General features: G+C 47.7%; 1 protein-coding gene across 2 annotated transcripts; it reads left to right on the top strand.

The window, feature by feature from the left end:
• Positions 1–14524: 14524 nt before the first annotated feature.
• Positions 14525–22137, top strand: LOC119357321. 2 transcript variants are annotated; one of them, XR_005172195.1, is made up of 2 exons: positions 14525–14873; positions 21783–22137. XR_005172195.1 is itself a non-coding variant. In XM_037624319.1 (2 exons), the coding sequence occupies exons 1-2, from the start codon at positions 16764–16766 to the stop codon at positions 21923–21925; spliced, it is 1200 nt and encodes a 399-aa protein (XP_037480216.1). In that variant the 5' UTR covers positions 16701–16763; the 3' UTR covers positions 21926–22137. The 2 variants fall into 2 exon arrangements, 1 of the variants encoding a protein (XP_037480216.1); XM_037624319.1 differs by lacking the exon at positions 14525–14873 and adding an exon at positions 16701–17820.
• The last annotated feature ends 163 nt before the right edge of the window (positions 22138–22300 follow it).

The following is a 22300-nucleotide window of genomic DNA, read 5'->3' as shown; positions in this document are numbered from 1 at the left end:
TTGTTTTTATAATTTACCTACTCGACACGAGAGGAATTAAGCGTGAGAATGTTTATACATCTCCAACGTATCTATGCTTTTTTATTTTTTCATGCTATTATATTATCAATATTGTATGCTTTATATGAAATTTTATATCTCTTTTAGGAACTAACCTATTAACTCGGTGCCTAGTGCCAGTTCGTGTTTTTCTCTATTTTATTGGTTTGCAGGAAAACAAAACCAAACGAATTCCAAACATAATGAAACTTTACGGTGATTTTTTTTGGACCAGGAAAGACCCTAGAAACCTTGGGAGGTGACCAGAAGATGTATGAGTGGGCCACAAGCTCACATGGCACGCCCCTAGGCAGGTGGGGGTGCCACCCGAGCTTGTGGGCCCCTCGTAACTCCAATCGAAATAATTCCAAGCCTATAAATTCCTTAATAACAAGAAAATCTCTGGGGAGCCTGGAAACAATTATTCTGCCGCCCCAAGTCTCTGTTCTTCCGCAATCTCATCCGGAGGCCTCTATCGTACTTTGTCGTAGGGGGGATCGATCACGGAGGGCCTCTACATCAATCTTGTTGCCTTCGCCATGACGCGTGTGTAGATCCTACAGGACCTACAGGTCCATAGCAGTAGTTAGATGGCTATATTTCTCTCTTTCATCTTCAGTACAGTGTTCCCTTCGAAGATCGATTCAGTGTAATCCTATCTGATGAATTATTGGTTTATCATATGATTATTCATTGAAAGTAATTAAGTCTTGTCTAAACTTTATTATGTGTGATTACTATAGCTGTGTATGCTTTCTGATCTATGAGTTTTCTTTGTCCATGTTGATTATTATATCTTCATAGGAAGTGGTGCATAGTAGTAGGTTCGATCTTGCGGTGTCCTCACATAGTGACTCAAGGGGTAGCGAGGCACATATTTGTACTGTTGCTACTAAGGGTAAAACGACGAGGTACAATTATATTAGTTGGTATTACTTTGTCTACATTATGTCATCATGCTCCAAGCATTACCATGTTTGTTATGAACTTAATACCTCAAGATGCATGCTGGATATCGGTCGAGGCATGGAGTAATAGTAGCAGATGCAGAATCATTTTGGTCTACTTGTCACGGACGTAACGCCTATGCAATTCATCATGTCGTGAATAATGTCATAACTATGTGTTTTTCTCTCAATTTCCCAACAGTAATTTGTCTACCCACCGTATTATTATGCTTATTAGGGAGGTTCCACTAGTGATGCTATGCCCCCTGGGTCTATTCACTAAAACCCTAAAAATACCTTGCTAAATTTCATATCTTTTATTTTATTTGCAATTTATCTATCTACCATTATCAGGTTTGATCCTTATAGTTAACGAGAACGAGGGGATTGACATCCCCCTTGCATTCATAAGGTAAGAGTATTTGCTTTGTGTGTGTGTGTGTGCGTGTGTGTGTGTAGGTACTGCTTATTTGTTTCACATGGAGTCTCCTAGTTGTTAGATAAACGTTGATTCTTACCTGAGGGAAATGCTTTGCTACTCTGCTACATCACCCTTCCTCTTCAGGGAAATTCGGACGATGTGTACCAAGAGGCATGGAGGCAACTGGAGTAACTTGGCATTGGAGCAGAGTTGCAACAGAGTGAAGTATCTTGGCAATAGGACAAGCCTGGAGGCAAATAAAGGGGAACCTTTAGATCACCTTCAGATGAGAGATTATGTACTCCTGGTCCTACTCCAAGGAGAGATGAAATGTGGGTGCCTTCTTGTCTCGCGCTCCCCTTGAGATTGGAGGGGTGAATAGGTTAATAAAGCAACTGGATGGAAAAAGAAGGTGACGCATTGGCAAGAACCTAAACAAAAAAAATGGTACAGGGTCCTCGAGCGCCGCAGTAGGATCATGAGAGGATGGTACAGGGTCATCGCGAATAGTCTTTGCACTGGTTCAGTTTCCACCTTGACCTCCTCTGTGCCCTCCCCGACGTCCACATCCACCACATGGTCCTGATCCCACAAGCATGTACAACGAGGCCCTAAGATCCTTGAAATATTTCGCTGATAGAGGGTGAATTATGTCGTTGTATTCCATCTATACATGGTCAGGGTGGCCACACACATTGAACAAGTCAAGAAGCTTCTCCTACTTCACCTATTAAATTTGCTGCTTCGAGTCCCGTATCACTGAGACCACATTCTTAAAGGGCTTAAAAACAATGATCTTAACCCATACATGGTAAAAGTTACCGTTGAGCTCGCCCACATTTCCTGCAAGGGACGTCACTAGATGAGAAAATTTGTCCGGGACGTCATGGATTTGGATCGAAATATTCAACATGTCAAACGCCACCATAGAAAAGTTGGTCACACCATCATAGTGTGTAAGGATGAAAATGTTTCCCCAAAAATTATATTCCAAGGCCCATCTTGCATCACATGCTCCCCATTCCCAAGGCAAATTTTTTGCATTGTGTACAACACATGTGCAAGATCCCATGTCGCTCTCGTGTTCTTTAAGAACCAAAGTTGACTCTATGGTTGTGAACTCAAACTACTGCCATCCATCTTGAAATCACTTCCAGTGGAACCCTAGTTCCGCCATGATGTTATCTGATACGTCCATTTTGCATCATGTTTTCCTATAGTTATTTATGATGTTTTTATGCATGATAATGCTTCTTGGAGTAATTATAATGCCTTTTCTCTCATAATATGCAAGGTTCACACAAAGAGGGAGAATACCGGCAGCTGGAATTCTGGACCTGAAAAGAGCTATGTTAGGCTACCTATTCTGCACAACTCCAAATGAGCTGAAACTTCACGGGGAATCTTTATGGAATAAATAAGAATTATTCGAGAAAACAACTACCGGAGGGGGCCCACCAGGTGGGCACAACCCACCTGGTATATAAGTCATTTTAACCTAGAAAAAATAGGGGGAGGACTTTCGGGACGAAGCTCCGCCGTCTCGAGGCGGAACTTGGGCAGGAGCACTTTTGCCCTCCGGCGAAGCGATTCCGCCGGGGGAACTTCCCTCCCGGAGGGGGAAATAATCGTCATCATCATCACCAACAACTCTCCCATCTTGGGGAGGGCAATCTCCGTCAACATCTTCAACATCACCATCTCCTCTCAAACCCTAGTTCATCTCTTGTGTTTAATCTTTGTACTGGAACTATATATTGGTACTTGTGGGTGACTAGTAGTGTTGATTACATCTTGTAGTTGATTACTATATGGTTTATTTGATGGAAGATTATATGTTCAAATCCATTATGCTATTTAATACCCCTAAGATCTTGAGCATGATTATCATTTGTGAGTAGTTACTTTTGTTCTTGAGGTCACAGGAGAAATCTTGTTGCAAGTAATCATGTGAACTTGATATGTGTTCGATGTTTTGATGGTATGTATGTTATGATCCCCTTAGTGGTGTCATGTGAACGTCGACTACATGACACTTCACCATACTTGGGCCGAAGGGAATGCATTGTGGATTAGTTATTAGATGATGTGTTGCGAGAGTGACAGAACCTTGAACCCTAGTTTATGCGCTATTTAGTAAGGGGCTGATTTGGATCCAAAAGTTTAATGCTATGGTTATATTTATTCTTAATACTTTTCTCGTAGTTGCGGATGCTTGCAACAGGGTTAATCATAAGTAGGAGATTTGTTCAAGTAAGAACAACACCTAAGCACCGGTCCACCCACATATCAAATTATCTAAGTAGCGAACACAAATGAAACCAACATGATGAAAGTAGTGAATTGGTAGCACCCTCCCATGGCGACTCCCACCCTCCCATGGCGACTTCGGCTCCCTGCCCTAGTTACCCCTCCCGGCGACCGCAATGGACGACCTCCTCCATTGGGATTTCTCCCCCGGCCTCAAGGTCGAGGGCCAGGTGCGTGCTCATTTTGCACCTACGGTTCACTTCATCCCCAACCCCAACTCCAAGGAGTTCTTCCTTGAAGTTTCTTTCTCCTAGGCCTCTTTTCCTCTCTCGGTGGAATCTGTGGGATTGGCCCTTCAATCTTGCATTGGTGGAATCAGTGATGGTTTCAATGTGCTTCGTCTGGGTGATCGGCGTTTTCGGTTTTCTGTGGCATCTAATCGTGTTGGTCATCTAATATGCCACTTCCATCTCCATCGAGGTTCTCGGACTCATCATCAATCTTTTGGATGGAATGCGGATACTGAGATCAATGATTTAGCCTCTTCACCTGGCCCGGCTATCTAATCTAAATGGCTAGCGTCTAAATCTGCTGCGGTCTCTGATCCAGCCTCTCTCTCTGTTTTTGAGAAATTTGGGCTGACCACAACGCCGACGGCGGGACATTCCGGCGACGATGGCTCACCGGATCTCACTGTTGGCAGGTTATCTTTTCCGGTTCCTCGGGATAATCATGATCTTTTTCGAATTGGGGTCGTTAACCTACCTATCTGGTCCGATTCATCAGTTCAGTTACCATCTTTTCAGGGCCATCGGTTTAAGCAGGGTTTATGGGATTCCATTCCAAATGATAAACTCTATCATATTTTAGATGGCTGGCAGGCTGGTTATGACAATGATAGTGTTATGTTAATGGTTGATATTTGTTCAGTGCCAACAAAGGAATATATATATAATCAGCTTCAGCATTTCCCGTAGTGTGATTGTTTTGGTCATCTGGAATCATTGTGCACGGGTGTTTTTTGCCAGCGTTGCGGGGATACTACTAGGAATTGTTCTTGTATTGCACAAAGGGTTGATGTCGTTGCACATGACTCTCCACGTCATGTGCCATGCACACTGGGCCGGCCTACCATGTTAACTTGCTCTGCATGTCTAGCCTCGGGCCACCGATCTGTGAAATGCCCTGGGCCTAGCAGATGTCAATTTTGTCAGCATATTGGCCATAGGGCCCGCAAGCCCACCATGTGTCATAAGCTACCCAAGCTTTGCTGGACACCAACCATACCCCACGCTTCCAAATCTAATGAGATCCTACCCAACAGTGAAACAAGATCTCCTATGGTAGGTAATCCTATGGTGGTCCGTGCGGCCCGTAGAAAACGGGATTCGAAAGCACGTCTTGTTTGCATTCGGAAGCAAAAGATCCCGCACCCTTCGAACGTGGCTCCTTCTCATTGCTCGACGATACGCCTCCCTTATGCAGGTGTAGTCAAGTTCGCCTGCCAAAAACCCCAATCGGGTGTGGAGACGTCCTCCTCGAGTTTGCCAACCCTGCTATGATACGTCTCCAACGTATCTATAATTTTTTATTGCTCCATGCTATATTATCTACTGTTTTGGACTATATTGAGCTTTATTTTCCACTTATATATTATTTTTGGGACTAACCTATTAACCGGAGGCCCAGCCCAGAATTGTTGTTTTTTGCCTATTTCAGTATTTCGGAGAAACGGAATATCAAATGGAGTCCAAACGGAATGAAACCTTCGGGAATGTGATTTTCTAACCGAACGTGATCCAAGAGACTTAGACCCTACGCCAAGGAACAAAAGAGGCGGTCACGAGGGTGGGGGCGCCCCCCCTAGGGCGCGCCCCTGCTTCGTGGCCCCCCTGTTGCTCCACCGACGTACTCCTTCCTCCTATATATACCTACGTACCACCCAACGATCAGATACAGAGCCAAAAACCTAATTCCACCGCCGCAACTTTCTGTATCCACGAGATCCCATCTTGGGGCCTGTTCCGGAGCTCCGCCGGAGAGGTCCGTCATCACGGAGGGCTTCTACATCATCATAGCCTTTCCGATGAAGTGTGAGTTGTTTACCTCAAACCTTCGGGTCCATAGTTATTAGCTAGATGGCTTCTTCTCTCTTTTTGGATCTCAATACAATGTTCTCCCCCTCTCTTGTGGAGATCTATTCGATGTAATCCTTCTTTTTGCGGTGTGTTTGTTGAGACCGATGAATTGTGGGTTTATGATCAAGTCTATCTATGAATAATATTTGAATCTTCTCTTAATTCTTTTATGTATGATTGGTTATCTTTGCAAGTCTCTTCGAATTATCAGTTTGGTTTGGCCTACTAGATTGGTTTTTCTTGCCGTGGGAGAAGTGCTTAGGTTTGGGTTCAATCCTGCGGTGTCCTCTCCCAGTGACAGAAGGGGCAGCAAGGCACGTATTGTATTGTTGCCATCGAGGATAACAAGATGGGGTTTTTATCATATTGCATGAAACTATCCCTCTACATCATATCATCTTGCTTAAGGCGTTACTCTGTTTTTAACTTAATACTCTAGATGCATGCTGGATAGCGGTCGATGAGTGGAGTAATAGTAGTAGATGCAGGTAGGAGTCGGTCTACTTGTCTCGGACGTGATGCCTATATACATGATCATACCTAGATATTCTCATAACTATGCTCAATTCTGTCAATTGCTCAACAGTAATTTTTTCACCCACCGTAGAATACTTATGCTCTTCAGAGAAGCCACTAGTGAAACCTATGGCCCCCGGGTCTATTCTCATCATATCAATCTCCATCACTTTACTATTGCTTTGCTTTTTTACTTTGCCTTTTACTTTTCACTTTGCATCTCTATATCAAAAATACCAAAAATATTATCTATCATCTCTATCAGATCTCACTCTCGTAAATGACCGTGAAGGGATTGACAACCCCTAATCACGTTGGTTGCGAGGAGCTATCGTTTTGTGTAGGTACGAGGGACTTGCGTGTAGCCTCCTACTGGATTGATACCTTGGTTCTCAAAAACTGAGGGAAATACTTACGCTACTTTGCTGCATCATCCTTTCCTCTTCGGGAAAATCTAACACAGTGCTCAAGAGGTAGCATGCTACCCCTGCATCCGCAAAAAACCACAGTTTGCTCCTCCTCGCCGGCCGCTCCGCTTCCAATCTGCAGTTCTTCCCCAGCGGCGGCCATAGCGAACTTTGCGGTGTACCCCTTCGCCTTTGCTCTAGAAGGATCGACCTTCGACCGAGGCCCCGCGCATCGTGTCCAGCGACAGGTCATGGTGGTCGATGATCCTCCGCGCAACCATGATAGGTATGCCATCGTCACCATTGATCCCCCAGTACCTGATCATCAGAAGGAGTATTGGCTTGCTGAGGTCTGCCGCATCATCACAGTTGATCTTGAATATGAGCTTCTAGATGATTTTATTTATCCGCTTGGCATTGGGTGCGTAGTTTTGTCTGATATGGAAAGCAGAAATAACGTGGTTAGAGAAGGTCCTCATGCTCTGGCAGATGATTCTTACTTCTCTTTGGTTCCGCATGACGAAGGCCCCAACATGCGTATGCCCGCGTTTGAGTATGAGGTTTGGGTTAGGCTACTTGCCTTTCCTATGGACTATCAGACTGAGCACTATGTGCACAAGGCAGTATCTAACTTTGGCAAACTTCTGGTTTGGCCTCGCGCGGGGCAAAACAAGGCCAGGGTTCTTGTTAAATGTCATATTAAGGATGTGGCAGAGGTCCCTCACAGTCTGCTTGTCACCAGAGTAGGTTTACTACCAGGTTTGGGTCGTTCATGGTCTGTACCAGTGTATGTTCTTAATGTTCGCAACACGATTCCAGGTCTGGTGGGAACTGAGGAGCCACCACCTCTGCTTAATGCTTCGCCACACCCATATGCGCTTCCTTTTTACACTATCATGTAGCAAGCTCATCTGGATGAGATGGCTGCCCAACAAGCTCAGAATGAGGCTGCCTGGAATGCCCCTGCCCCTGCTCCAGAACAACTTCATGAAAATGGTTGGAGAGCTTGGCCCGTGATTCCCCCACCATACACAGGATTCAGTTTTAGGTCTTTTTTTCAGTATGATGGCCCCTCCCTGATGGATGGAGTGGACCCTGAACAGAATGTGCATGACAACCTATCTAACATTTGGTCCTCTGAAGATGAAGTTACTGCTGTGGAGAGTCTGGTGGATGGCTTTATCAATGGAAATCCTGCTGCCAGAGATGCTTTTGTTCGTGCTGGGGGTGAGTCAGCCAATGTCACTATTGCTATGGATCAAGAGCTACTTTTGTGGATGGGCTCTATGCTCAAACACATCTACACCCGGGCCATCACCAATGGACAAGCTGAGAATGTTATGTTTCCTCTCAATCCCTTCAAACTTATCCAGAAACATTTGGAGGCAGCTTGTGCTTTTTGGTTGCAGAATCTGAAGCCTGAACCTGATCATATGTCCAACATTTTCAGTGCTCAATTCCAGATGGGCGTTTGCATTGGACTTTTGCACTTATCCTCTGCACCTTCAGGTGCTCTAACTGATGTTGCCCATGTGGAGGATGCACTTTTGCTTCAGTCACAAGAGATCGCTGTCTCAGTTCCTACAGTGCCATTTGACAATGCAATCCAGGCCGACCTGCTCGCCCCACCACCTGGCACTGCTCTTCAACTGCTAGCGTCCTCCTCTTCGTTTAATGTTGCTGCATCCCACAGTGCCAAGGTTCCTCTTGACACCACTGCAGTCCGGAGGAGCACTCGCTCGAACAAGTATGATGGCTTCAAGGTTAGCCGTCAAGCAGAGTCGATCGAGGGTGAAGGCCAGGGTCGTTCTGACTGTCAATGTTGTCTCCACAACTGCAGGTACAGCCGTGACGTGCCCTCCACCAACATCCATTCAAGCGCTCCAGCAGGTGGGCGATCGGTGCGGTATTGGTCCTGAGGACATCTCTGAAGACAAGCTGTTGGCTGCCCAGCAGATAGCCCCGGATGAGGCTGTCTGATTTTATTTCTGTTCATGAATAAATCTTGGAATATTCTCTCGTGGAACATCAGAGGGATTAACTCTGAAAGCAAACTTTTGGCACTTAGAAATGCTATCAACACTAGCGGTTGTTCAGTGTTATGTATTCAAGAAACTAAGTAGGAATCTTTTGATTTAGCGTTTCTTAAATCTTTCTGCCCCAAGCGATTTGATAAATTTGTTTTTGCGCCATCGATTGGGGCATCGGGGGGCATTATTACTATCTGGAATAGCTCTATCTTTGTGGATACACCATGGCATGTGGAATCTTTTGCGGTGGGTGTTTCCTTCTTGGCTACTCAGTCGAATGAATCTTGGAACTTGGTGAATGTCTACGGCCAGAGACAGTCAGATTTTACTTCCTGGCTTTTTCATCTTAATATACCGGATGATGAAAACTGGTTAATTTTGGGTGACTTCAGTTTCATACGGTCCACTGATAACAGAAATAAGCCGGGAGGAGATGCTACTGATATGATGTTATTCAATGAGCTTATATGTGCACAATCCTTAATGGAAATCCCAGTTAAGGGTAGGGCTTTCACGTGGAGTAACATGCAAGACGACCCGCTCCTGGAGCAGCTTGACTGGTTCTTTTCATCTTCGAACTGGACCACCTCTTTTCCTAACACAATGGTTCTGCCTCTGGGGAAACCGGTCTCTGATCATATTCCGTGCATGCTCTCATTTGAGTCCAAAATCCCAAAATCAAACCTTTTCTGGTTTGAAAACTTCTGGATCAATCACACTGGTTTCTCTAAACTTATTGCCCGGTCTTGAAGAAAACCTTGTCATGCACCTAACTCTGCAGCAGTCGTCTGCAAGAAGCTCAAAACGCTCCGTTACGATCTCAAACGCTGGAGTAGAGGTGTTTCCAACCTAAAAATTATGATCCAAAACAGCAACAAAGCATTAGCCAATCTCGATGCTCTAGAAGACAAGAGGGTTTTGTTTGTCCGGGAAGCAAACTTCAGACGTATTCTGAAAGGACACCTTAACTGTCTCCTAAAGTACCAGAATGAATATTGGAGGAAAAGATGCACTGTCAGATACTTCAGATTTGCGGATGACCACACTAAGCTGTTTCAATCTCTTGCAACTGAGAGATTTAGACACAATTCAATTGCCAGTTTGCAGGAAGGCGATGTAGAGGTTACTGATCATGCTGGCAAAGAAGGTGTGTTGTTCAACACATATAAAGAACGCTTGGGGACTTCTAAACCCACAAACATGTGCTTTGATCTTAACCGTGTCATAAAAAAGGTGGAGGGTTTGGAGATGCTTTTGGCCCCCTTTTCTAACGATGAGATCGACGCAGTGATCAAAGAGATGCCTAGTGATAGGGCCCCCGGTCCCGATGGTTTTAATGGTTGTTTCCTCAAAAATTGCTGGCACATTATCAAGGAAGATATCTAAAAAATGTGTCATGATTTTCACGATGGCAACCTTGACATAACCAGCATCAGTGAGGGTTATATAACCCTCATTCAAAAGATTTCCTCTCCTGTAACGGCTAACAATTTCAGATCCATAACACTACTCAATTGTTGTCTGAAAATCATCACAAAAATCCTATCCAACCGTCTGCAGAAAGTCATTCTTAAAATCATCCATAGGAATCATTATGGCTTCCTCAAAGGGAGAACCATTCAGGATTGTTTGGCATGGTCATTTGAGTACATCCATCTGTGCCAAGCATCCTCGCGAGAGATAGTGCTCCTCAAACTTGATTTTGCCAAAGCCTTTGACACAATAGAACATGATTCGATGTTGCAGATCATGAAACAAATGGGCTTTGATGACAAATGGCTTGGTTGGATGAAATCTATATTTGCCTCTGGAGTTTCTTCGGTTCTTTTGAATGGTGTCCCAGGCAGGAAATTTTTGTGCAAATGTGGAGTGAGACAGGGAGACCCACTATCACCTCTCGTTTTTGTTTTAGTAGCTGATCTCCTTCAAGCAGCGATTAATGATGCCTACACCCAAGGATTAATTGAATTACCTTTTCCATGCAATCGGAGGGGTGACTACCCAGTGATTCAATACGCCGATGACACGATCCTGGTCATGCCAGCTTCCCCCGATCAAGCCACTCGCATGAAGTCCATCTTGGTAGATTATGCTGATTCTGTTGGTCTGAAAATAAACTTCCATAAGTCAACATTGATTCCCATCAATCTTGACCTGCAGCAAGCTTCTATTCTGGCCCAAATCTTTGGCTGCAATGTCGGATTACTTCCATTTACTTACCTGGGCCTTCCCATGGGAACGACAAAACCAACGCTGCTTGAACTCATGCCGTTGGTGTGTGGGATTGAGAGGAAATTGTCCACTGCCCTCTCCTTGCTTTCAGCTGGCGCCAAACTCACGTTGGTAAACTCTACCATCACCTCCATGTTGATCTATGCTATGTGCACACTTAAACTACACCCGAAAGTAATTGATCACATTGACAAGTTGCGCAGATACTGTTTGTGAGCCAAAAACACTGAGGCAGGAGTAAAAAATAACTCTTTGGCCGCTTGGGAGCTGGTTTGTAAGCCAAAGTGCAAAGGTGGTCTTGGGGTGATTGACATCAAAACTCAAAATGTGGCCCTGCTCCTCAAACATCTTTACAAATTCTGCAACCGTCAGGATGTCCCGTGGGTGACATTGATCTGGGACACATACTATGTGGGTACGGTACCACATACAGTTGGTCCGATCAGATCCTTCTGGTGGTGTGACATCATACAACTCAGCAATGTGTTTCGAGGGATCTCAAAGGTTACAGTTGGTGATGGGACTTTAGCTCTGTTCTGGAAGGACGTGTAGTTTGATCATGACCAGGAAGCCCCGCTCTCCGAGATCTATCCCAGAGCCTTCTCGTTTGCCACAAATGAGGATGAGTCCGTCTGCACAACTTTGGAAGCAACGGACCCAGCCATGCTTTGGAAGCGAGAGAGGGAGTCAGAGAGATTCAGCAGGGCTCGATGCATGTCATACCGGAGAGAGGTTCTGCTGATACTTGGGTTTGTACCCTCAGTGGAAAGTTCTCGGCCAAAAGCTACTACAACCACTGTTTCAGGGAGACGATCGCCGACGATGCCTTTCTCTGGCTTTGGGAGGCCAAGAGCCCCATCAAATTCAAAATGTTTGGTTGGCTGTTGCTAGTTGACCGCGTAAACACGCGAAACATGTTGAAACATAGGCATTTTGCTATTGTGGACAACAACTATGCGTGTATGCTTTGCCAAAATCCTCTCGAGGAAACAGTTGAGCATCTCTTCTTCTCGTGCCCATTTAGCCAGCGCTGCTGGAACAAAGTGGGTCTGAGATGGCCGCATGATGGAAATAGGATATCTCTGCTGCACGAAGGTAAAACCCAATGGAGGCAACCGCTATTCATGGACATTTTCTTGCTGGCCACGTGGAGCATCTGGAAGAAGAGGAACAATGAATTCTTCAGAGGAGTGCCACACTCCTTCATTGCATGGCTTGATAGCTTCAAGCACCTTTTGGGCCTCCTTGTTCACAATTGTAAAGAAGAGCTTCACCCCTTCTTAGACTCTTATATACAAAACATGTAGACACTAGAGTTTTTCTGCATTCACTAGAGGGGTTGAGGGGAGCCCTGCAAAACCCCCACATGTAATGATGTAACATGGTTGAGGGGAGCCCTGCAAAACCCCCACATGTAATGATGTAACATGGTTGAGGGGAGCCCTGCAAAACCCCCACATGTAATGATGTAACATCTGTTTGTGAGTAAATACAACAGTCAGTGGGAGCCTCTCCCACTGTCGTTCCTAGTAAAAAAACATGATGAACGTGACTAGATGAAATTCCCGTGTATCCTCAAGAACGCTTTTCTTATCATAAGAAACCATTTTGGCATGTCCTTTGCCTCAAAAGCATTGGCTACCATGCTGCACTTTTGTTACCGTTACCGTTACTTGCTCGTTACAAATTATCTTGCTATCAAATTACTCGTTACTTATAATGTATGTGCTTGCAGAAAATACCTTGCTGAAAACTACTTGTCATTTCCTTCTGCTCCTCGTTGGGTTCGACACTCTTACTTATCGAAAGGACTACGATTGATCCCCTATACTTGTGGGTCATCATTATCCAACTCAGAACTAGACCCCACGCCAGACTCCTCCGCCGCTGAACTTGCCGCTGCCATCTTGAACCCTAAACCGACAATTTCTGGATCGGTTGTTGCAGCACCCCTAAATCCCTCTCGCGAGCCAGAAGTTCGATCAAGGCCGAGTAGGGATGTAGGGATCTCCCAATGATCAACCCAAAAAGTAACAGTGGTTGGATCGGGGTAGAGAAGATAAACCTCGACGGTGGCCACATATCACCTCTGGGAGAACCTATAACCCTAACGAAAATGTTTCCTCAATCTGCTTCTGTTTTTTGCAGTTTTCCTGGTACAACTAAACTAGTACATTACCACAATGCTTCTGGGTTGGCCCAATCAGGCGCGCCCACGGCATGTATTTGCCAATATTTTTTAAATAATTAGTTGGAATTCCAATTAATAATTGAAGAAATTAAAAAGGGATTAAATAAAAAAATCCAAGTCTTAAATTACACGGCCTGGCCGGATGAAAATGTAGGCTATATTCCATATTGTGGCCAGGCCCAAAAAACTAAGCGGACATACAGATAAAATTATAGTACCATCTCGGATAAAAAAAGAAGGCAGTGGATAGACCAAAAATACTCGGAGAAACAACCTCCCTTTGTTGTTAGGTATCTCTACTATTAAAGGAAGATCTGCGGTCGTCGTGATGGTTCAACCTCACCTCTCGACCCCGCATACAATCCCGCTCGCATCCTTTCTCACGTATCCACACGTCCACGTTCGGTTTCCCCGTCCGAGAAGGTGCCTCTCCCCACGATCCCATCGGAAGCCCACGCACGCACGTACTCTTGCACCCTCGTGCCTCTTCCTAGGATGCACCCCCAATCTCCTCACCCCTCCCATTCTCCTTTCCATGTTGCCGCGGCTGGTCTCCTCTACCACTCCCGTTTTGCACCCCATGTCGCCGGAACGACCACCACATCACGGGCGCCGCCGCTTCTCCCCTGGTGGCAACACAACAACTGCTCCGCGGGCCGTTGCGGCACCGGCGGCTTATGCTGGTTCTGGGTACGGGCGTCGCCGCCTTCGCCGGTGTTCTGCCAACGACTATCCGGCGCGCCGTCGTTGTCCCCTCTGCGTGCGCCGATCTGAACGAAAGGTGACACATCGGGGAAGCGGCGGCTTTCACTTCCGCTGACAAAACCTTATCGGCTGAGGGGCGACGGCTCAACAACGGCACGATCTCTTTCGACCAGCGGTAGGATGATGAAATCCCTCCCGCTCATGCTTCTAAGATTGATCTGGTTTACTTTCACGGGTGTTTTTGTTTTGCAGGAGAGGCTGAGACAAAAGGCAGCTGGAGTTAGTGCGCGTGTCCTGGGAACGTCAGGATCCACCTCCCGTTTGAGATGGCGCTCTAGATAGACATCCTATGTCACATCTCGGCAGTCAAGGATCACTGAGATGGACATTGTTAGGAATCCTCGAGGGCACCAACAAAACAAGCAAACACTAATATCAAATTTGATAATGAGAGGATTAGCTAGATATCAAGATGGAAGTAGAACAAATGAGGCACTACTATCTCTGTCTTAAGGCCACACGCCATGAAGAAGAAGTAGAAAAAAGACAGGAAGATCTACATAATACACATACACACTAAGCGACTGTCCAGGTGACCACGCTAAGCGACGTGAAGGGGAGAATGGCTCCTAGAGCGAATCCCCGGGGGACCGCGGAGGCCGCTGCCGCGCCGTGTCCCTCCGCGGCGGCTGCGCGGGCAGGCATCGGGGGCCGTTTTTGGGCTCTGTTGGAGGCGGACGACGAGGATGACGCCGGAGACAACGAAGGCTCAGAAGGTTCGCCGCACTCGCCTACACCTTCGGATTTGATAGGCGATCTTTTTCATGCAGGATATGATGAAGATGATGTGGCCAAGACCGTAGACACGGTAGTGCCGGTGGAGGATCCGGCGCGGGTGGGGCTACATCCGGACGAGAGGAAGGAGCTGGTGCGACGTGTAGTTCATCGGAGGAATGCGGCATCGGCGGTCAGGCCATGGAAGGGACCGATTCCGAAGGTGTGTCTTCCTAAACCTGTTCTTTCCGATTTCATCACTCACAATTCATGGAAGATAGTAAGGAGAAAGAAGGCTCGGCGGTCGTCGGCGGCCACGGTGCCGGCGCCGGCGATCGACCGATGCGCTCAGATCCGCGATCATAGGATCGCTCGTTTGAACGGATTGCTGGGCTGTGAGTTCGGTCAGCTGGTGGGTGGGCCGGTTCTGAGTGAACCGGCCAATGTTGACGTTGGGTTACAGACCGATGGGTATGAGGCCCAGCCTGTTATGCAGCCCAAGTCTACAACCCCATGCACGAGATCGTTTCGACATAGGGTTCGACACGGAGGCGGACGTCCTTGTTTTCTCGATCGCGGCGGAGGGAGGGCTGCTCGTATACCTACCCTTCGTCTGATGGCGGGACGGGGGTCTCTTCCGGGCGCGGCCGCTGGGGCTCCTCCGGCAGCGGCGGGCCGCGGAGGACTGGCGCAGGCAACGGCCGCTGGTCGCAGCGGCAGCGGCACCCATGCGGGCAATGGTGGCGGCGGCGCCGGCGTGCCGCTGGTGGCTGGGCGTGGTGGCGCGCCTCCACCCAGAGCGGACCATGCTGCAGGGCGTGCTACCGGCGACTAGCGTGCTGCGGTTGCCGTCGCCAAGCCTACGGGCCGCGGCGTCGCGGCGGTCCGGCCGACTGCGCCGGTGACGGCGGCGGGCCGTGGTGCTCCTAGGCCGCCGACGACTGGAGTTGCTGCGGGCCGCGGTGTTCTCGCTCGGCCGCCTCTGGGTACCCATGCCCAGCCTCCTGTGGTGCAGGTGGGAGCTAGACCGCCGCTATTTGTGGCTAGGCAGGTCAGCGATGCGGCGACGCCAGTGTTGCAGCAGGCTAAGCCACCTCCGGTTCAGGCTAGGGCGGATGTTCGAGCGGCACCTCGAGGACAGTGGGGTGACGATGGTTACAATGCATTTGGTGAGGGACAGCACCGGGGATCCTCGTCTACGGGTGGCGGACGGGGATATGCCTGGCAGAGTGATGGTTCGGCTGAACGGCCTTTCTTGGGGCCGTCTGGTGGTTTTGTCGAAGGGGCGACTGGGCCAGCTAATCGTAACAGAGGCGGGTTTCGCGGCTATCGTGGACGAGGAGGCCGAGGGGGTCGGTACCGTCCAAGACAACATCAAACTACAGTTGAGACGGTCGTCGATGCCAGTGCTGAGGAGTCTGACTTGGGTTGCCAGGCGATGGAGGTTGTGACGGAACTGGCCGCTGTGGAGGTTCCGGTCGACGCCGAGACTCAGGCTATGTCGGCGGATGGCTCTGACAGATCCGAGGTTGACAGGGCTGCTAAGTTTGCTAAGAAAAAAGAGAGAATGCTCTGTTATAGATGTGGCGATAAGGGACATTTCATTGCTGAGTGTGTGGCGACTCTTTGTGATTCTTGTGGTAAGCCTGCACATGAATCTGGAGTGTGTCCGCTGGTGCGGGAGCAGAGACCGAGCCTCATGACTTATGGTGTTTTTTGTTCTGAACTCACTTTTTTTGAGTCACCGACTGAGAGGGAGGTTCCTCAGGAGGAGCGCAGTACGACAACTGGGATAGTGAAAGTGACGAGAGGGCAAGTGTCCGAGGCTCAGATCATTCAGCGTCTCAGGGAGCTGGCACCAGGTGACTTCCATTGGGAGCTTGTCAGGCTGGAGACCAACACTTTCAGAGTTCAGTTCCCATCTATGGAGGATATACAGCGGTTGCTGAGTTTTGGGATGTGTAAGGTCTTGGGTACTGAGGCCATTCTTGAGTTCCACGAGTGGAAGCTGGTTGAGCCCCCGGGTACACCCCTTATCCAGGCCTGGTTGCGCTTTTCGGGGGCTCCGTCTGAGTTGCTGCGGGATGCCACGGTGGTGGCTAGTCTCGGTATTATGGTTGGTAAGACCGAGCGAGTTGATATGGATTTCACTAGAGCTCATGGGATAGCTCGCCTATTGGTCAGTATTCTGGACATCGACTATGTACCCGACATGGTTAAGTGGGCCTTTCGAGGGAAGGTTTACACTCTTGAGATTCAGTTTGAGGATGATAGTCTCTTCGCAGAGGCTCCAGCGGCCACTGGTGATGACATGAATGAAGGTGATGATGATACTGCGGGTAAGGAAAAGATGGCCGATGATTCTGTCAGTGAGGTGGCCAAGAGGCCGGAGCCGACGGGTAGGGCAGCAGGTGGAGGGACGGCGCCTGGAGTATCTGTGCCGACCACCACTCTGCGTTTTGGTTCCTTTGGTCCAGCTTCCGCTCCTCCGAGACTGTGGAGCGAGCGGGTGGAGTCGGGTGAGGAGATTGAGTTTTCTTTACCGCCGTTGGATTTTGCGGGTACGGAGGTGGAGGGTTCCGGTGGGCCCGAGAGCTTGGATATTGTCTCGTCTACATCAGCGTGTGGTGACGTGGCTGTGGTGCAGGCGGGTGGTCTGACCTCATCTGGGAGTCCGGATCGGGATTCTTTGGAGGCCCCCTCTCATCCTCCGGTTGGGGAGCCTTCTCCTCGCTCGCCTGTGGCTGGGCGATCACCTCTGGCGGATGCGCAGGTTCGGCGGGAGGGCGTGGGGCCGGTGGCCTCTACGCCCCCATCGGCCTCGGTGCCCGAGGGGGGCGCCATATTCGAGATGGCGACGTGCACTCCGGACAGGCGGTCCGGGGTGGATGGGGGGAGGGGGCAGGTGGCCTTCTCCTCCCCAGTGCTGGACTCGGCGCGCTCACCGCGCTCACCTGGTGGCGACCGGGTGGATGTTCGGGGAGTGACAGGTGGTCGCTCGCCGGATAAATTCTCGCGGGAGGAGGTCATTATGTTTGGCGGGATCCCGGACCAGGCAGCTGAGGGTCGACGTATGAGTTGTCGGCTTCAGAGCCATCCGGAGGTGGACGACATGCAGCAGCGCTGTGCCGCGAGGGCGGCCAAGCTTCGTGACGTCCAAGTCACTACTGGTATGTCTGTTAATACCTCCAATACTATTTTGCATTTCTCGCATGATCAAATTATGGATAAGGCACAACAGTTAGGATTTTCACTTGGTAGAGATGAGGGTGAAGTTACTAATTCTGTTAACGATTTGCTTGATCTAGAAGCCGAGAGAGCTTTAGAAGTAATTCGTAAATTAGCTGCGGTCAAACCTATGAATGACTCTGAAATTGATGCCTTGGGAGTTCGAGTACTTGAGAACTTTTGTGATGATCTAGCACCGCCCCTCCAGGAGCAGGAGGAGGACGATGAGAATATCGGGACGCAAGTAGATAATCCATCGATTACGAGTACGATGGACCGGGAGGGCACGTCCAGCCCTAAGCGCAAGTGGAAGCGCAAAACTTACCCGATGTCTGTAGTCCGTAGGAGTGCTAGGATTCGTACGGCTAAAAAATTTCATGATGAAATATGAAAGGGATCTTTTGGAATAGCAGAGGTCTTAAGGACTTGGCTAAAAGGAGGTTCCTTGCGGAGGCATCTATTGAGCATTGTTTGGACTTTATTGCCCTGTCGGAAACGGGTAGAGCAAATTTCTCACCTCAATTTCTCAATACTTTGTCGGGAGGGATTGAGTTTGACTGGCATTGTCTACCGCCTAGAGGTAGGTCGGGGGGTATCTTACTGGGTGTTAGATGTGACTCTCTTGAAGTTCGAAGTGTGGTCATGGGGGATTTTGCTGTTAAGTTCAGGGTGCGGTCCAAACAGGATGGTTTTGACTGGGCTTTGGTGGCGGTGTACGGGGCAGCGCAGTCCGAGTTCAAACCAGATTTCCTGGCAGACCTTGTTAGAGTATGTGGGTCTGAGCAGCTTCCAATTCTGGTTGGGGGGGATTTTAACATAATTAGGAGACGTGATGAAAAGAATAATGACAACTTCGATGGGAGATGGTCATTTATGTTTAATACCATTATTGAAAGCTTAGATTTGAGAGAAATTGAGCTTTCAGGTAGGAAGTTCACGTGGGCTAATGTGATGCCTAATCCAACATACGAGAAGTTGGATCGGGTTCTGGCTAGTGTTGCTTGGGAACAGAAGTTTCCCGTGGTAACTGTTCAGGCGCTCACTCGCGGGATCTCGGATCACACGCCGTTGTTGCTTGATTCTGGCGGGGCTACATACTCGGGCAACAAAAATGTTTTCTCGTTCGAGATGGCGTGGTTTGAAAGAGAAGGATTTTTGGATCTTATTGCCAGAGAATGGGCGAAAGAGGTAGGAGGTAGAAGCGCCATTGAGAGGTGGCAGAACAAGATTAGGAATCTCCGTAGCTTCCTTCGTGGGTGGGCTAAACATCTAGGTGGAATGTATAAGGTTGAGAAGGAACGGCTCCTTTCACTTATAAAAACCTTAGATGTAAAAGCAGAAACTATGGTTCTGGTACCCACTGAGCTTCATATTAAGCATGAGGCTGAGATGAGGCTGAAGGAATTGCTCCGGGAGGAAGAATTGAAGTGGGCATTAAGGGCAAAGGTGAGAAAAGTTGTCCAGGGGGATGCGAACACACAGTTCTTCCACATGATTGCTAATGGCAAGCATAGGAAGAAGAGGATCTTCCAGCTGGAGCAAGAGGAGGGTACAATAGTTGGCCAAGACAACCTGAAAACATACATTACTGAATATTACAAAAGGTTGTTTGGACCACCAGAGGAGAGTAGTGTATCCCTGGATGAGTCTAGGGTCAGCGATATCCCTCAACTTTCTTCAGTGGAGAACGATGTGTTAACAGCCCCTTTCTCGGAAAAGGAAGTTTTCGAGGCTATTGCCAAGATGAAATGTAATAAGGCGCCGGGGCCGGATGGTTTCCCGGCTGAGTTCTACAAGAAGTGTTGGCATATTATCAAAGGGGACCTGATGCCAATGTTTCATGATTTGTTCTCGGGACACTTGCAGCTGTTCCAACTGAATTTTGGCACGATAACGTTGTTGCCTAAGAAAACTGATGCCGTCAAAATTGAACAATTTCGGCCGATCTGCCTGCTCAATGTCAGCTTCAAAATTTTTACCAAGGTTGGTACGATAAGGCTGACTCAGATAGCGCACGCTGTTGTTCAACCTACGCAAACGGCTTTCATGCCGGATAGGAACATCCTAGAGGGGGTTGTGGTCCTACATGAAACGCTTCATGAAATTCATACGAAAAAAATAGATGGGGTTATTTTCAAAGTGGATTTCGAGAAGGCTTATGATAAAGTCAAATGGCCGTTCCTCCAGCAAGCTTTAAGAATGAAGGGTTTTGATGAGCGCTGGAGGCATCAGGTGGAAACGTTCACGCAAAAAAGGTAGCGTTGGCATTAAGGTCAATGATGACATAGGCCACTATTTCCGAACACACAAGGGTCTGCGACAGGGCGATCCTATGTCACCTATTCTGTTCAATATTGTGGTTGATGTGTTAGCGATCCTGATTGGGAGGGCCAAAGAGGCTGGTCAGGTGGAGGGAGTGGTGCCTCATCTGGTTGATGGTGGTTTATCCATCCTGCAATACGCTGACGATACAATCATTTTTATGGAACATGATTTGGCCAAGGCGAGGAACATGAAACTAGTATTATGCCTTTTTGAACAATTGTCTGGGCTGAAGATTAATTTCCATAAAAGTGAGTTGTTCTGTTTTGGTAGAGCCAAAGACGAACAGGAAGCTTATACACAATTGTTCGGATGTGAGAGTGGGTCTCTTCCTTTCTCTTATCTCGGTATTCCAATACACCATCGTAAGTTAACGAATGCTGAATGGAAGACCATCGAGGATAGATTTGAGAAAAAACTAAGTTGTTGGAAAGGAAAACTCATGTCTTATGGAGGCCGGTTGATTCTCATTAACTCGGTGCTCACGAGTTTACCTATGTTTCTGCTATCTTTCTTCGAAGTACCAGTTGGGGTGAGGAAGAGACTAGACTTTTATCGGTCTCGCTTCTTCTGGCAGAGTGATGAATCTAAGAGGAAGTATAGATTGGCCAAATGGGATATTATTTGCAGACCAAAGGACCAAGGAGGACTTGGCATTGAAAATCTTGAAGTTAAAAATAAGTGCCTCCTGAGTAAGTGGCTGTTTAAGCTGTCTTCTGAGACAGAGGCAACATGGGCGCAGATTTTACGGAGTAAATATCTGTACTCAAAGACTTTATCCCAAGTCACTATGAGACCTACAGACTCGCCGTTCTGGAAAGGGCTAATGAGGGCTAAATCCACTTTCTTTAACAGAACGAAATGTATTGTTGGTAATGGAGCTGATACGCGATTCTGGGAGGATACGTGGCTGGGTGACACGCCTCTGGCTTCTCAGTATCCAGCGCTGTATCGTATTGTTCAGCATAGGAATGCCCTTGTGGCCACAGTAATGCAGACGATTCCCCTTAACATCCAGTTTAGAAGAGTGCTTGCTGGACCGAGATGGGAAGCATGGCTTCACTTGGTCCGTAGGCTGATGGAGGTGCAGCTAAATCCTCAGCCCGACCAGTTGTATTGGAAGCTAACTAGAACTGGGGTGTTCACGGTCAAGTCTATGTATCTTGATATCATTAATTCATCCGTGATACCTACGTCCAATGTAGTCTGGAACGTTAAGGTTCCTTTGAAGATTAAAGTGTTTATGTGGTTTGTGCATAAACAGGTAATTCTTACAAAGGACAATCTAGTTAAGCGCAACTGGACAGGATCTACTAGGTGTAGCTTCTGTGATAGGGATGAGTCTATCAAACATTTATTTTTTGATTGCCCGTTGGCACAAGGGTTGTGGCGCACCGTGCAAATTGCCTTTAATATTACTCCACCGAGATCGGTAAACACGCTTTTTGGGGCGTGGTTGCTCGGGACGGAGCCCGAAACAGCCAGACAAATTCGTGTAGGAGTATCTGCGTTATTATGGGCAATTTGGAACTGCAGGAATGACTTGGTTTTTAACAGGACATCAAATACTCATTTTTTGCAGGTGTTGTTCCGGGCTACGGCGCTGATCCGTACTTGGTCCTTACTCACTCCGACGGAGGCCAGGGAGCGTTTGGTTACTGGATCTGTCCGGTGGGAGACGGTTGCGCGGGATATCTTCAACCGGTTTGGATGGCGATCATGTAATAGGATAGGCATCTAGTTTACCTACCTGATATTATGCCAGCCGGTTTGTGGCTTTTCCCGTTTGTGTCTTTTAGTCGTTGCTCTGTGTGAGCTACGTGCTACCTTTTTTCATTTGTTTGTAAGACTTATGTTCTGAACCTCTTTATTTCATTAATAAGAGAGGCCGTATGCATCGATCTGATGCAGAGGCCGGGGTAAACCCCCTTTTCCAAAAAAAAAAAAAATTATTTATTACGAGAAGTTTAGTTTTTTTCTCTCCTCTCAGGATATGTAGTTTCACTTTTCCTCTTTCATGGATGATCACCTCGTTTATTTTCACAGAAGGAATGATGGAGCAATTGCTCTGACTTGGAGATAAATTAAGTTAGGCCATAT

This window comes from Triticum dicoccoides, chromosome 2A, assembly GCF_002162155.2.
Source record: "Triticum dicoccoides isolate Atlit2015 ecotype Zavitan chromosome 2A, WEW_v2.0, whole genome shotgun sequence".
Taxonomy (NCBI): domain Eukaryota; kingdom Viridiplantae; phylum Streptophyta; class Magnoliopsida; order Poales; family Poaceae; genus Triticum; species Triticum dicoccoides.
This window is presented reverse-complemented; position numbering and strand designations above follow the sequence as displayed.